This window comes from Thermobia domestica, chromosome 8 (assembly GCF_964235325.1).
Source record: "Thermobia domestica chromosome 8, izTheDome1.hap1.1, whole genome shotgun sequence".
Taxonomy (NCBI): domain Eukaryota; kingdom Metazoa; phylum Arthropoda; class Insecta; order Zygentoma; family Lepismatidae; genus Thermobia; species Thermobia domestica.
This window is the reverse complement of record NC_137461.1, coordinates 244,610,081-244,626,315: the sequence shown is the minus strand read 5'-3', so window position 1 is coordinate 244,626,315 and position 16,235 is coordinate 244,610,081. Positions and strand designations below refer to the sequence as shown.

The following is a 16,235-nucleotide window of genomic DNA, read 5'->3' as shown; positions in this document are numbered from 1 at the left end:
TTCCTGTAAGAATCGGCCGTAATACAAACATTGATATTGGTTTGCAACAAGCTCCGTTGTACGGATAAATAGGCCCTTTGCGGGATACTAAACAACATGTCGACAAAATTGAACAGGTTGACAAAAATAGACAATTCATAGTCATATGCATATGAGTATGCATTTAAACCAAAACACATGGATATGTTACACAACCACTATTTTCGGTAGGATGCTGTATGTTGAACCATAGCCAGCTGCTATTTAATAGAATGTAGAGTAATGTCGAATATTGTATGGAACGAATGTAAGCAATTGTAGTAAATATTCGTCATGCAAATGATTCTTATTGAAATTTGGCATGAGTCTAATAGAACTTCCTTGACATAACCAGTATAAAAACGATATTAAATGACTCGTGCTACATGTATTTGTTTCGAAATATACAAATGTAAACAGTATAAATATGGCAGGTCAAATGAAAATGAAAAGTCCTACAACTAACTAACAAAACAGTTCAATATTCATTTGCGAAAACAGTACATAAATCCGATTCTTGGCCATTCAAATGCGTTTGAATTTGCCACATGTCAATATTGGAAACCATTCCTCTGTTGTATTATTAATAGATAGAACTAAACGTAGCATTCCGAACACGAACTTCTAGAAAACAGTTCTAGTGTCATTGGCAAAGAACTGTGCATAACTAAAGCCGAAGAACATAACCAGTGATGCAATTCATAATTAAATAGGTGTGTTGGCAATATGTTGCGTGCCACACGTCTGTTACGTAGTATCATTATGTACGTACATCTTGCACAGCAAAATGTTGCATGCCAGTGCGAATATTAAAACATAAATAGCTATGTTGAAACAATAACAAGGACAATACGAAACAAAATGCTCTCTATATACAAGGGAACGGAATTCACTTTGTCTGTTATAAATGACATCTTATTTGCTTTAGACACCAAAAATCCACCACATTGTGTGGATTTACATACGACATTTTCACAACACTGCAAACAATAGCATACTACTTACACACACCTCATGCTGACTACTTCACAATACACGGGTTCATGTGTTCAGGACTTCTACCGGCATCTTTACATGGCATATACACACAAACACACGTATATCCACGTATAGGATGCACAAACGTTCGCCACCAACCGGACGTCTATTAGTTTCAAAACACAAATGTGCCCCCACTTCCACACTGTACGGCTTCCGTGTTTGACGTAGACATACACTCCCAGGTAATACCCAGTTTCCGCAGCATTTCTGGTTATGCTTCTTTACACTACAATGTCCTTGAGCCAATGTCTCTCTTCTGGCGTGTCTGCAACCAGTTCTACAACACTGATTGACAGGTTGCCTCTCACACAGGCGTTCACATCTTCATATTCCCAGTTCTCCAATCTTTCGACATTGAGATAACAATGCATCTATTTACGTTTTTTGTCTCATCTTGCAAAAACGAAAAAACACGTATCACTTATTCTTTATCATTCTTTATTCTTACCTACGTTATTTGGATTCCGCGTAATAGATAAAGCTCTGTGACTGCTTTTCATCCCTGATTGGTCCATTTGTGGATGCTGTGTCTTATCCCCGTGGAAGCGCTATGTGTTATTGAAATGCTTATCGTGTCATGACAACTTGCTCCTTTACAACGTTTGGCTATCTCTTCTCGTTTCCGCGCTATTACCTAAAGTATGCTTTGTTGTCCCAATTTGATAGCCCTATTATACCACCTAAATATGCATATGGGCCGCTATAAAAAAATACGTGTCGCTTATTTTTTGCTGTTCTACAAACCTGTGAAGTTTGATTAAAATCGGCGTGTATCACCTGGGAAACCTTACTTGTAAGTAAACAGCAGTCAATCACTCAATAACTAGCTAACAGTTTTCCTGTAAACTGACGAAATTGATATTAGCCTAAGTAAGTGAACACAGCATTGGATTTTCACACAGAAAGTCCGGATTCAATTTCTGGTAGGTCAGAACTTTTTTTAACATGCTTCAATTTCCTTTTTGAACTTCATACTCGGTGTGATGAGCACGATCATATTCTGTAGAGACGGAAAGACGATATGTTAGAGTGACGAGAACAACAGGAAATCATAGTACAACTATGAATGAAGGCTCAAAATTTACAAACTTATTTCCTTTGATTGTTCTAGAATTAATATTTTCAGTTTATTTCATCATTTTCTAACTCACGTATGATTTTTTTTTTTTTTACTTCTCATATGCAGTATATAGTGAGATAATGCAAGCTTAAAACACTTATATAGCTAACTGTACATGTGTAAACTTGCAACGTGGAACTGATTTTACCTCTCCCCCTTTATACTTAATGGATTCAAACTCCAAAGAACAGGGTTATTTATGCAAGTTGAAGAAAGACATACCAAGTTTCATCAATTAGGATAAGTTTTATGAGAGCTATCGTGGAATAGATAGACAAGACAAATGCCGATCGAATCGAACAGTAGAAGCTTCGCTAACTCCTGCTTCAATAATATCAATACAACAGACCCGTTGTCCTTCCTGCCAATCAAAAGATAATTGTACTTCAAAATTCACAAAATTCCTCTCACAAATGATAGGTTAATGAATTCCAATCTTAATCCTTTTGAACGATAGTGTGATAACTATTTTTAAATTTAAATTAATGTTAATGAACTTGTCCTACCGTAAAAAAAATTACAAAGAAGTAATAAGTTTGCTAGAGTCATTATTACTGCCGTTGTTTACCTACTACAAAATTAGCTACATTATTTAAAGTTTTCGATACTCTTTTATTTTAGCGCAGTAAATCTGACAACCTAACTTGCGTCATGACTCTCATTTTATGTCGGATGCAGTTAGGACTACAAGAACTTTTATTAATAAAGTGGACCATACAGTCTGTCAAGTTATATATGTACCTATCTAAATATACTTTTATAAATAACTATACAAAGTAACATATGTCTTTCATCTTCCACTTGTTTTACAAATACATTAACAAACACATATTAAAGAAAATGTTGCGTATTACATGAGGTGCTGGTAAGTAGTTATGTAGTTTCTCTGACAGAAAAGCACACAATTTGTTACTGACTGCATCTTCTCGGGGAGGATTGCTTGCTACAGTGAAATTTAGAACTATGTCGATGGTAGTGCACACCCAGAAGAGCCACCAATACCAAATTGATTTGAATGGAGTAGCCAGATGAAGAGTGTTCTGGTAGAAAGCTGCAGTTTAGTGACCAAGTTGGCGGAAATCATAGTGATAGATACGGCAAACTTGGACATTAGTCCCAGGTGTTATCAGAGTGACTTTAACAGCTGGGATACTGCGTTGTGGAAGACAACGAGAAACCACCACTATTTTTCCCTAGTTTGCTGACAGCAGAAAGAGAACATATGTGCAATTGTCTTTCGCAAGGCAAAATATGGTTTCGGAGGTAAAATATTCCTAATTCGGATTTTCTGGAGGGGAAGGTCTTGGGAAGAACTATTGGACGAGAAAGTAACAACGTATAGTAAAGGAAGAAAGACAAACAAGAGGAAAGAGTTAAGGATAGGGACATGGAACGTATGTACTATGTAAGGTATGGAAATTAGAAAATCTTAAAGAGGAAATGTAACAAAATATTCTATATTTGGTAGGAGCTTGTAAAGTTCGATGGGAAGGTAATGGGGTGTTGAATAGCGAAGGATATAGCATGTTTTACTCAGGTAATGAAAAGGGCAATCATAATGGTGTAGGAATAATTCTTGGTAAGCGCTCAAAAGAAAATATAGTGAAAGTATTTGTTGATGATAAAATTATGATCTTAAGACGTAAAGGAAAAAAGAAGGATCTAGTGGTGATACAGACATACGCACCGACCACTTTGCATAGAACTAAAGAAGTGGACGAAAATCATGAGAAAATAGATGAAATTATAGATAGGGAGAAGAGAGGTGCATGCGAAATTGTAATGGGAGATTTCAATGCAGTTTCGGGAGAAAAACAGGAAGGCAGTGTTGTAGGCAAATATAGTCTTGGAAAGAAATGAAAGGGGAGAGAGACCGATCGATTTCTGTAGATAGAATTCGCTTAGTTCAATTTCACAATACATCCGACCGACCGACTTTCAAAGTGTATTAATGCTGTAAAAAGCTGTGCCACCAACACCGGTTATGTTCTATTGAGCCACCAGTTTCTGAACTACACAATTTCGCCCCCAAAACACAATATCCACAACAAACTATATTGGAACACAAGTGTAAGAATTCTATTACATACCTCTCTGAATGTTTCCCATAGGGGAATGGAAGATATGCTAAACACGGTGCTTTAGCAGTGCAAATAAACAGAAATCCATTGGGCTGGAAATCAGGGCTTATGACAGGAATGTTATGAAAGGAAACAACAGTGCTTCCTGTTATATACTTCATGTAATTATAAAACCTGATAATACAGGTAGCCACCTTAGTTCACGTGAGTCTGCACAGTTTTTGGTTGCTGCATTAAAAGTGCTTACATTATTTTATAATGCCTTTTGCTTCAGAGTTTCCAATTAAACTGGTAGTGGCCAACGTAAGACAGGTTTCACTTCATGTTCATAGTATTATAAATGCTTAATGTTAGAAATATGTTCCTCATCCTGACAAAATGCCTTTCGAAATGCAAACATTGGAGTAAAATGAACGTTGGCAACATTAAGTCTATTATTCTAATTTAGCTAAATTTGTTGTGCACGCAGTGGCATATTTACGATTTTGTTTCGGGGGAGGGCTTTACTAACTTTAGGGGGGGCTTTGCATGAAAATGTAAAAATTCTGCAAGATATTTCATATACTTTACTATAGTAAGTAAGATTTCGGGGGGGGCGGCTTAAGCCCGGAAGCCTCTCCCCTAACCCTTTCCGGTACCCGGCTTTTTGGGCTATTTTTTAGACTTTCAGTCAAGCAGCTACTGCATCGTCACTTTTTATCCTAGGATCATGGCTCATACCTCATTCTCTTAACAATGGAGCTGGCTTTCAAATGGTACCACTTGCATGCTCATACCATATACCAGGACCGGGAAAAATGATGTCAAAGGGAAACTTTTGGAGGGAAAATTATTTTCTAGCAATTTGGGCCCCTCTGGAGCGGCCCTGTGTGAACGTAGCCATCTAAAAGAAAACTCTGGTAAATAGTACTTGGTATACTGAATGTGTGTGCCAAATTTCAAGTTTCTATCTTGAATACTAAGGGCGGGAGAAATTTTATCAGAAATTCCCACCATGCCCCAAATTACCGTAAACCACCATAATCTCAGGTAAAAAATTTCCTGAGACATCCCTAATTACCCTAGGGTCATGTTTCGCCCATCATTCTCTTTAGCTTAGAACTGCCTTTCAGGCGGTATGACTCACGTGTCTCCATCATGTATCTAAGGCGAGAAAATCCCGAAAAAGGGATTTTTGGGTCTAAATATCCTTTTTTCAACTTTTAGCCCCTCTGGACCCCCCTGTTTTAACGCAGAGATCTGAAAAAATCTGATAAATACTACTAGGTGGGCTGAATGCTTATGCACAATTCCAATTTTCCAGGTACAAAAGTAAGCCCGCCAAAAAATATATACCGACAATGTCCCATATTCCCGTTTACAGAGGGAAATTTTTAAACATTCCCTGAGACATCCCTAATTACCCTAGGATCATGGTTTGCACATCATTCTCTTCAGAATAGGCGGTACCATTCACTTGTCTCCATCAGCGAGACAATCCCGTCAAAGGGATTTTTGGTAAAAATTTCCCTTTTTCAACGTTTAGTCCTTCTGTACCCCCCTGTTTTAAGACAAAAGTACGAAAAAAATCTGGTAAATACTCCTCGGTGGACTGAATGTTTGTGCAAATTTTCAATCTTCTAGGTGCAAAAATAAGCCCGCAAAAAATAATACCGAAAATGTTTCAAAATTTCCCTATACAGAAGTATATTTTGATAAAAATTCCCTGACACTTCCCTAATTACCCTAGGGTCATGTGTCCCACATCATTCTCTTCAAAATAGAACTGCCTTTCAGGCGGTACCATTCACTTGTCTCCATCATGTATCTAAGGCGGGAAAATCGCGAAGAAAGGGATTTTTGGTAAAAATATCCCTTTTTTCAACTTTTTGCCCCTCTGGATCCCCCCTGTTGTAACGCAGAAATCTGAAAAAATCTGATAAATACTACTCGGTGGACTGAATGTTTGTGCAAAATTTCCATCTTCTACGTGCAACAATAGCCCTCCAAAAAATAATGAACATAGATCGGCCCCGCAATATTAAAAGAAAATATATGAAAAAATATATGGGGATTTTAGAATTATGACGTCATCACCTCCTATGTCTCGACGCAGGAAGGTGTGAAACCATACGTAAGGTCTTCTACAATGCCTCTGGACTTGAAAAACAAAAAAGAAAAAAATCGGACGAAAAAGCTCAAATAGGAGAGTTATAAGGAAATGTACCATGAAACACCCCGTATGGTACAAATTGTACCATGGGATCCCCAAAGGGCTAAATACGCCACTGTGTGCACGCATCATCATTAGCTTTCAATACTATACAAAATCATTAAAAAAAAAAACTAAGAACGGCAATTTACTCTAAATTATCTCATTTTATCCAGTACGATGTTTCCTATGGATTGATACATGACTTATCCTTCCATAGTAGTTAAACTAAAGAATTAGCTTAGAATTAGTAAATAGTTTTGCACTATGCTTCATTAACCATTCTGTGTTCTGTCGTACTGTTTACTTTATCATGGGAAGCCTGATTAAGGTATAGTTCAGTACCAGTGTTAATCGTAACACCTGGCGTGGTTATAGTACAGCATAAAGGGTTCAGTTTACAGATAAGCTCGTTTTTTCCTACTTTCTCAAATACTTCCTATAAATATTTCAACTTGTACAGTACATACTAGTTTGTTCAGCATTATGAGATGTCTTATCTTTGGACTTCATGTTAAATTTGGACAATATGTCTATAATATATAATATGCCGCTTAATATTGTAGAATCATCGCGTTGTTATATATCTTTTATTTTCGGTATACAAAGAAACAGTTTCCTCTCCCCCGCCCCCTGAAAAATATCTCTGATCCTCCTCTTGTCCTCCCCCTCGCCAAATAAGTTAAAGGTGTTGTCTTTTGTATGAAATTCGTCTTAACTTGAAGTATTCTAAGAAATTCTAATACTTCTTATGGGCATCTTACAAAACCAACCACACCTCTTTTTCTTTTCTTCTAGTTCATTTCTTCATTAAAAAATCGCTGAAACACACGTTTGATTCTTTCAAATGAAAAGTCAAAATACCGAATTTTATATCTTTAATTTCAAGATATGAACATATTATGATGATTTCAACCAAGATCCCTTTTCCTTCCCACCTATTTTCTTCCTTTCTAGATAAAATGTCAAAAACACTGAAACACATGTTTAATTATTTAAAATAAAAAGACTAGTCTTGTATCTCTAAAGTTAAGAAATTCAGAAATATGGACATTTTTTAGATATTGCGAGATTACAATAACTGCAACGCCAAATTCCATCCCCTTCCACATTCATGTCGAGTATTTATAAATCTTCCTTAATGGTATATTACGTCACAAAATGTATGTTCTATCTAAATTTCAAGCTTCTAGCTGTATATATAAATTGTATATACATGTTGAGATAAAACTTACCAAGCTGTTTGTTGCCGTTGAAAAGATTTTCAAGGTCAAAGCTTCCTCTTTTGGCATTCATTTTTACCACAAATGAAGTGATGTCCAAATAAGTTTTACCGTCTTTGGTTTTTGGTTTACCTTCTATGGTCCATTTATTATCAATGTCATCTAGAATCAAATAAAAAAACAGTAAATAATTTGCATATACAATTTATATCATAAGGTTCGCCACAGTTAAAATTATTATGTATAGTCTAATAGAATCTAGAGTTATACTTTTAAACAAGTGAATTTCGTTTCACAGTGTAGAATTATAGTAGACTTCCAAACCATGTGAATTCAATACTTAAACTTGATTAGCACATCTATAACTATTAGTTACAAGATTGAGACAGAACTCGCCCTCAGACGATGAATCCGTATCAAAAAAATCATTAGGTCTACTCGCTACCCCTTACTGTTTTGTTACAGTAACAAATGTTGAAGCCGTAAATCCTTCATTTGAACCGTTTTAGGTTTCAATAGAGGATTAAAGTAGGAGATAGATCCTATATATACACATTAATATAAATATAACAAATTTAATATCATTTTCTTTGTGACCTCAATCAATAGATATGTTTAGAAATTGCCCCATGGGATTCACAATAACGAAATCAGTATAATAATAGCACAATTTAAAATGTATCCAAGCGTGGACATTTTTTAATTATTGGTATTAGTGTTAGTACTTTCCTAATTAATTTGCACTGAAAGTGTTCAACCTACTATATTCACTTCACTTAACATGATAGGAGATTGAAATAGCTGTTCTCGTTTTTACAGTCTGCCTAATGTAAATATTGTTCTTCTTATTATTTCCTTTAACCTGCGTGCACGGAAGTTTGAAATGTATTATTATGGATTCCAAAATTATGTCAATATTTAATATTTATCTGCTTGTAGAATTATCCAGAATTACAAGCAGTGGGTTGTGTGTCTCACTACTACCTACCGTTAGAAGGCGATAAATTATTGAGTTGAATTGAGTTTAACGTCCCGTTCAGCAGCGAGGCTATATGAGACGTGGACCTACTGATTAACGTGGAATCCGAACCACATAAGCTCCCGCAGGGAATCGAACCCGGGCCTCCCACGCCAAAGGCGCGTACGCTAACCGCTTAGCCACGGAGGAGCTCAGAAGGCGATAAACAACGCTATAAAATAGAATATGTACTTACAGGGGTGCATCCACGGAAAGGGTCCACCGGGTCCGGACCTCGCCCCCCCCCCCACCACCACACCAAAAAAAAAATTCATAACTCAACATACATTTGTACACTTTCTCAATAAAACTATACGTGTTTAACAGGGAAATGATTAATGCAGCATGAAAATTTAATCTTACATTTCATCCTGTACTTTTTCTCTTCTAAAAACAATCTAATTCTTAGAAGTATTTTACAATTACGTACTCATCGTGTTTCCGGGTGCATAATAATAAGCATGGTGGCTTATATTATTGGAGTCGCCATCCCAAAGCTTGGACCCCATTCCAACTAAAATTTGTGGGTGCGCGCCTGTGTACTTAACACTGTATTATATCAGTATCAATTATTTTTAATGTCATCAAAAATAGTCATTTCTTTCACGAATACTATTGACGAAAATTTTGTCCTCAATCACGTGATTGGATTCTGCTCGACACGCCATCTATCGACTGACATACGTGTCACATCTTTGGACAATATTATTACTTAATCAAATATTGCAGTTATAAACTTTAAAATACATCTCAATAACTATACTATGCACTATCCTATTGCAACTTTTATGACAAAAAGTTTGCTGAAGGTATATCTACTTCATTGCATCTTGATAGGTGGCGTGGTTGTCGCTTAGTATCATTTTTTAGGGTTACAAAAGTATAGTTTTTTCTTGATTTTCTCGTAAACTATGCATAAAGATTTACTGACTCAGCCATATTATTTGGTTCAGCTCAACGAGATCTATGGATTGGAATAAGTCTCATTTTTGAACTTTGATTTTCATTATGCACACTAACAATGCTGTAAAGTTTCAAAGCGCAAAATGCTTTCCGATTACTAAAACAAATTAAATTTCCAAGAGGAAAAGACTATTCTTACTTTCTCTCGATACCCAAAAGTTTCTCATGAGCAAACATGCACATCTATTGCCGCACTCTTAGAAAAACTTCAAATCGATTTACTAATGCAAATTCGTGGCTCAGTGGTAGAGCCCTTACCGCTGGTGTATAGGGTCATTGGTTCGATCCCCGGCCTAGTAAATTTATGGTGGACAACATTCGTATCCGTGGGTTTCCTCGGCATACACCCGTTTTTTCCCACATTCCCATTATTCCATCATCATTCGCTTGTCGTAATCATCCGTCTCCCTTAGCCTGAAGAGCATAACCAAGCTCCTTCGTGGCTAAGCTGTTACCGTACGCGCCTTTGGCGTGGGAGACCCATGTTCGATTTCCGGCGGGAGCTCATGTGGTTTGGATTCCACGTTAATCAGTACGTCCCGTCTCATATAGCCTCGCTGCTGAAAGGGGCGTTATTAAACTCAAAATCAACTCACCTCAACTAAAGGGCATAACGTGCGACGTTAAACTCTCAGATTTTTACTAATGCATATTTTGGTATTCCCTTTATTACGGTTGCACCTTGAATATGAAATCTGAATTAGTAAGTTCTCTTTCTAAAGAAAGATAAAAAGAAACATGCTCCTGTTGCCAAACATAAGCCACAATATTCTATAGCCCAGAGATTTTAAAAGAAAATTATGCACAGAATTACTGTACAGTATGTTGCTTGTGGACAACTAAAATCACCCTTGTAAAATGGTATAAAAATAAAGCATTCTGTAAATAAGTCCGATTGGCTATTATGGTTTTCTTAAAATTCGCAGTCTATGTATGTACTACGACATAATGAACTTTTGCTCATGCTAATAGCGAAATGCTCATGATTGGATAAATTTAGAATTTTGTGCTTTTTATAGTGATTTCAGGACGGGGAATCCAATAGAATCCCTTTGAAGTGCGAGAATATCCGTCCATGGGGTAGCCCTAATAAAAAAAAAATGACCTCAAAGTTTGGATATTTATATTTTATTTATATCTCAAATGTGAGGCCGTTTATCTCCTGATCCAGTAGACAGATATACATTATCAAATAGTTCCATGAAAGTCCTCAAATGAGTATAGAAAGCGAAGATTCTGCCGCAGATACTTTTACAAATGGTATTAACGGTAGATCAAATATCCAACTTTCACGCCATTTTCTCTCGTGCGTCTGACTTTGAAATTTTGCGCCCCGGCACACGATATGCAAATGGTTCCACTTGGCATATGAGCAAAAAAGCACGAAAAATTGTGTTCGCTTTAAATGGCTTTGAAAAATTGTGTTTGCAGAACAAACTGAAAAGTGCTTCAACTGCTGAAAATTGTATTTTCAGTTGTTTGCAAGGAGAATTCGCGCGTGAAATGCTTTTCCAAGGTTGTCTATGGGTATCCCGTTTTTCGGTAATTATTCCTGAATGGGAAATGCAACCTCTTACGACACTTAGCGCGCGCTCTCAAATCACCCTGTCAAATTTGGTTAAGAACGGTTCCGAAATCCGTACAAATGAACGATTAACTCGAGTAAAAAGGAGCTTCGCTCGAATTATTTTTTATTTTGTATTTCTAATGATTCTTTTTTTTAATTTTAAATGTGTTCTGTTTTCGATGTTCTTGCCATACTTGGTGTTTTTATTATTATTATTATTATTTTATTTTTACTTGTCATTATTGACAAGGTAACTACGTATTAGACCGAGAGGAAGAAAAAGTACAAGCTCTAACTCAGCTTTTAAATAATTGAAGTTGCTACAATATTTTATTTTCGAACTAGACTCGGGCTTAGTCTGTTTAGTATTTATCCGAAATCCTACTCGGGCTTGTAATGGAACGTTAAGGATAGTTCCATTGGATTCCTAGTCCTGAAATTAGTAATATATATATATATATATATATATATATATATATATATATATATATATATATATATATATATATATATATATGTCGAAGCATGCACATATTACCCTTGGCACTAGCGATAGTTCTTACATATAGACATAGTGCTACGTAATTGAAAACACATTTAACTAAACTAGATCTAATACTTACACAAAGTTAAATTGCTGTTACCCTGTCCATAGATAGGCAGAAGAAGAATTCTGCCCTTGCCTTCGTATTTGCCGACTATACTATAATATGGATAGAAAGTTTCGAATTCCATACGGTAATTCTTTAGATCAATTCTGAAATTAAAATCGTAAAATATTAAAGAATTTGAATGATTAGATATCGCACTATTAGAATGACATATTAATTTTTAAAAGACAAACAAGAGAATATATGATCTGCTACAAAACACTGCATTTTTAGACATACACAATGCGAAAATACATAAATCTGTCCAGGCAAAGCCAAAACGATTATTAGGTATACTGGCAAACAATGGCATACATTTGAATTTCATTTAAACCTGTCCATTGAAGGTGCTAGTTTAAATAACTGTTCCTTTAAAAAAAAACACACACACAACACACACACACAATATTGTAACGTAGTATTGTATACGGAAACCTATCTGCTGCATGTTGCTGACATTAAGCTGTCAATAGCTAATGCATAATTTTCTCAATCCTATTTTATCTTTCTTTCTAGCCACTTTTCAAACGTGTCCCTGAAAATGAATTTCACTTTTAACATGATTTGAATTATATAATTCATTCTGGCCGGTGCTGGAAACACAACTGACCTACAGTATTGGAGCTACACGACATAGTCGAAACAAGTGTGACCACTTAATATTTACAAACAAATTAGTTTAGGTGGTCACATTATCCCGTTATATTGACGTGCAGAGTATTTTTTTTAAAGCATAATGTAGGTTTATCTTGTTTGGTGACGACAAATAGTGAAACAAAATTTATTTGTGTAACATCAAAAAGAAGGGTCATGCACTATTCAACGAATTACTACTTAATGGCGTATGGAAAATGCAATTGGTGCCAAACACAGCATTTTCGATCATTCTCTGTGTGTGCATGAATAACACTTGTTCCTATCTACCCCACAATTTGTACTTCTTCTGTACGATATTGGTTAAACAAAATGTTTAAGTGTATACCATAATTTTGGGCTATTTCTCATTAATTGAATTGTGTATAGTTATCTTGCTATTGGCACAATGAAAACCTTGACGAGATTATATTTCAGTCTCAGTTTATCAATTTCAAGTTTATAGTTGACGCTGCTATCGTACACCATCAATTTTTAGATTTACAGAAGCTAAAATTAGCCTTAATAGATTTTCTCAGAAAAAAAAATGTGGATTTATATTCATATAATTTCGTTATCTTGAATGAGGTGTGTGGATTGGTATTTGTTTCATTTTGATATTTGTTCAGATATTTTAATAAGAATACGGGCTTTTACATATAATTTACGGCACTTCAACAGACATTTTGACTTTCTGCTTTGGTAACGCTGGTGCTACCGCTTGTGGCTCGTTGCATCAAGATAAGAACTATCCGACATAACAGCATCATTTCTGATTTTCCTTTGAAAGGAAGAGTCTTAGCAGACGTAAGAGTTTCACGTTTTTTTTTTATTTAATATATTAGTACGTATTAGTACGTAATTGATAAAATACGAGGGTCATTCGGAAAGTAAAGAACGTTTTGCGCTAGAGCGTGCGCGTGTTCCCCCACCTCCGCTGCCGCTGGGTTATTGACCTGGGCATGCTTTAGCCTCAGTCTGGCACCAGCTGCGGTCCGCTACGGTCCGTTACTGCTTCGCTGTGCGACTGTAAAATGTGCGATACAATTACTGATCCCGCCAAGTGTGAGGTTCGTAGTGTAATAAGATTTTTGAATGCAAGAAAAGTGCGTCCGATAGAAATTTATAGACAAATCACTGAGGTGTATGGAAATATAATGAATGAAGCATCAGTTCGTAAGTGGTGCATTATGTTTAATGACGGACGGACGAATGTGCACGATGAGGAACGCTCGGGCCGGCCTTCTCTTGTGACTGACGAACTCAAAGGAAGAATTGAGCGGAAAATTCAAGAGGATAGGCGATTCACTATTGATGGGCTGCACGAATTCTTTCCTGAAATTTCAAGAACTTAAGGAAGCTGTTAGTGATTGGTTCAACAGTTTGGCGGCAACTGTGTATGCCGAAGGCATAGAAAAACTTGTACCACGGTATGACAAGTGTTTAAATTTACACGGCGACTATGTCGAAAAGTAACTTAAGTATCACATAGTATGTAACACAAATTTCGCCTTTGTATATCAGTTATTAAAGTATTTATACAAAAACGTTCTTTACTTTCCGAATGACCCTCGTAATATTTATTTCTCAAACTTATGGGGAATGGAAAATTGGCACCCCTTTCCTCCCCGAAAGATGCACTGACAAGCAAGGGGCGTGATATCGAGACTCGAATTGCGCAATAAGAATTACATATACTCAAAGAGCATCAGGTAGTTAGTAAGTTACCAAATTATTAGCTGCAGTCCGCCAGTAGGGAAAAAGTTATGGACTGTAAAGTTCAGAGCCTGGCGTACGAAAATCACACAAAACTTAGCATTTGGCTTGTTCCTCTTTCTATTGACAAGAGATAATGAACTCTAACGTATTCCCATCACAGAACATGATGTTTGACATAAGAAAATCTGTATGAGAAGAATTGTCAGTGTTGCCATCCATAGAAATTACCAGAATAATAACTCGAAAAGGTTGCAAGCAAATAGTCCGTGATCGGGCTTGCGTTGGACAATACGAGTTATAAAGTATATTCTGAAAGAGCATCAATCATGAAGTGACGACGCTATTAGTTGCATTCCACCAGTAGGGCAAAATTATGGGGCTGCAAAGTGAACATGAGAGACTATGGCAAACAGAAGGAATAACCTGTTTGTGTGTGCAATAGCAAATGATATTGTTTGGGAAGGTGATATAGCTATGCCCCCCCCAACAGGACGGTGGGGGGGGGCAGTGTTAAGCCACACAATTGATATGAAGAGCAGAAAGTATTGAGTGATCCAAACAAAATCAGTTAGTACAATATTCACACCGGATGATAGCCAGCGACCGAGTTTTACGATTCGCGATGCTCGGCATTTGTGTTGTCTCTCTGTCGGTATGCCTCACGACAAAATGCTCAACGAACAAACCGATTCGAACCCGAATGACATTTTCACAGGTTTATCTTGAAGTCTACTTTGCGAAGCACCTTCATACTAGTGTTCTCTTGGTAGCTTTTGCACTTCTGTTTAAATAATATTCTGTAATTTTAATACTACTTTGATTCTTACAAACTAAATAACGTATTATGTAAAACGTAGTTCCGTGCGTACCACGAAAACATGATGTCACAAAACACAGTTGTGTTCACTCTTTCATTCGCTGCAAACCAAGCTTTTCGAGGTATTCTTATTCTGGCAACACTGTAATTTCTATGGATGGCAACACTGACAATTCTTTTCATACAGATTTTCTTATGTCAAACATCATATTCTGTGATAGGAATACGTTAGAGTTAATTATCTCTTGTCAATACAAAGAAGAACAAGCCAAATGCTAAGTTTTGTGTGGTTTTCGTACGCCAGGCTCTGAACTTTACAGTCCCATAACTTTTTCCCTACTGGCGGACTGCAGCTAATAATTTGGTAACTTACTAACTACCTGATGCTCTTTCAGTATATGTAACTCTTATTGCGCCATTCGAGTCTCGATATCGCGCCCCTTGCTTCTGAGCTGGCAACGACATGAAGAGTGCTTAATTGAATTCTATGATAGATTTTTGAACCTGTATTGTCATCATATAAATATAATACTTACTTGGCACTTTTGAAGACCATTCTATCATATCCATGATGATCAGAATCACTAAGGGTTAAAGTTAAACCAACGGGGCCATTTCCTTGGTCCATTACCAGTTGGGGAACTTTGAGCGGTACCAGAGGTGGAATTCCGTATTCTTTGAGTCCTGTAAAGATAAAGTAAAACCAGGTCAAATTTGCAAGTAGTATGTACTTAAAGAAGTAAGTATGTGTCACGACTAAGAAAAAACAATTGACGTAATTTTGTACCTAACAGCGTATTTTGCTAAATATACAGTACATTCAAACATTACGCATGAAAAGTTACTCTCAAGCATGTTATATTATTCAGCCCCATGTGAGGTTACTTTGCAGATCTAGAAAGCCCCTGATACGCCTGTTAAGAGACAGGGTGACGAAGCGCTCTGACAATGTGTTCGTCATCAGGCTGGAGTTAGCTCAAAAGATGGCGTTGGAGCGGTTCAGGCCTATAAGAGCTGTCGTGCCAGTGGTTAGTTTTTATGTGTTATTACTATCGACTGAGGTACGTCTTTTTTATCTTTAATTAAATATTTTAGTTAAGATGCCTCATCCCGGCGAAATTAAAATGTCGCTAATTTTACAGTAATTTTGTGATGTCTTCAAACAGATAAAACATAATCGAAATGTGGAACAAG

The 16,235-nt window shown here is 36.5% G+C and overlaps 1 protein-coding gene across 1 annotated transcript in view; it reads right to left on the bottom strand.

Annotated features, from left to right (window-relative positions):
- The window catches only part of LOC145693516 (protein takeout-like), a 76,580-nt gene that overhangs the window by 3,766 nt on the left and 56,579 nt on the right, over positions 1-16,235 (bottom strand). Inside the window, exons 3-5 of the mRNA XM_081769586.1 lie at positions 15,578-15,725; positions 11,846-11,979; positions 7,687-7,836 (exon numbers count right to left, since the gene is read on the bottom strand). Of these exons, the coding sequence (XP_081625712.1) occupies positions 7,687-7,836; positions 11,846-11,979; positions 15,578-15,725 (432 nt within the window). The remainder of the gene's footprint in view (positions 1-7,686; positions 7,837-11,845; positions 11,980-15,577; positions 15,726-16,235) is intronic.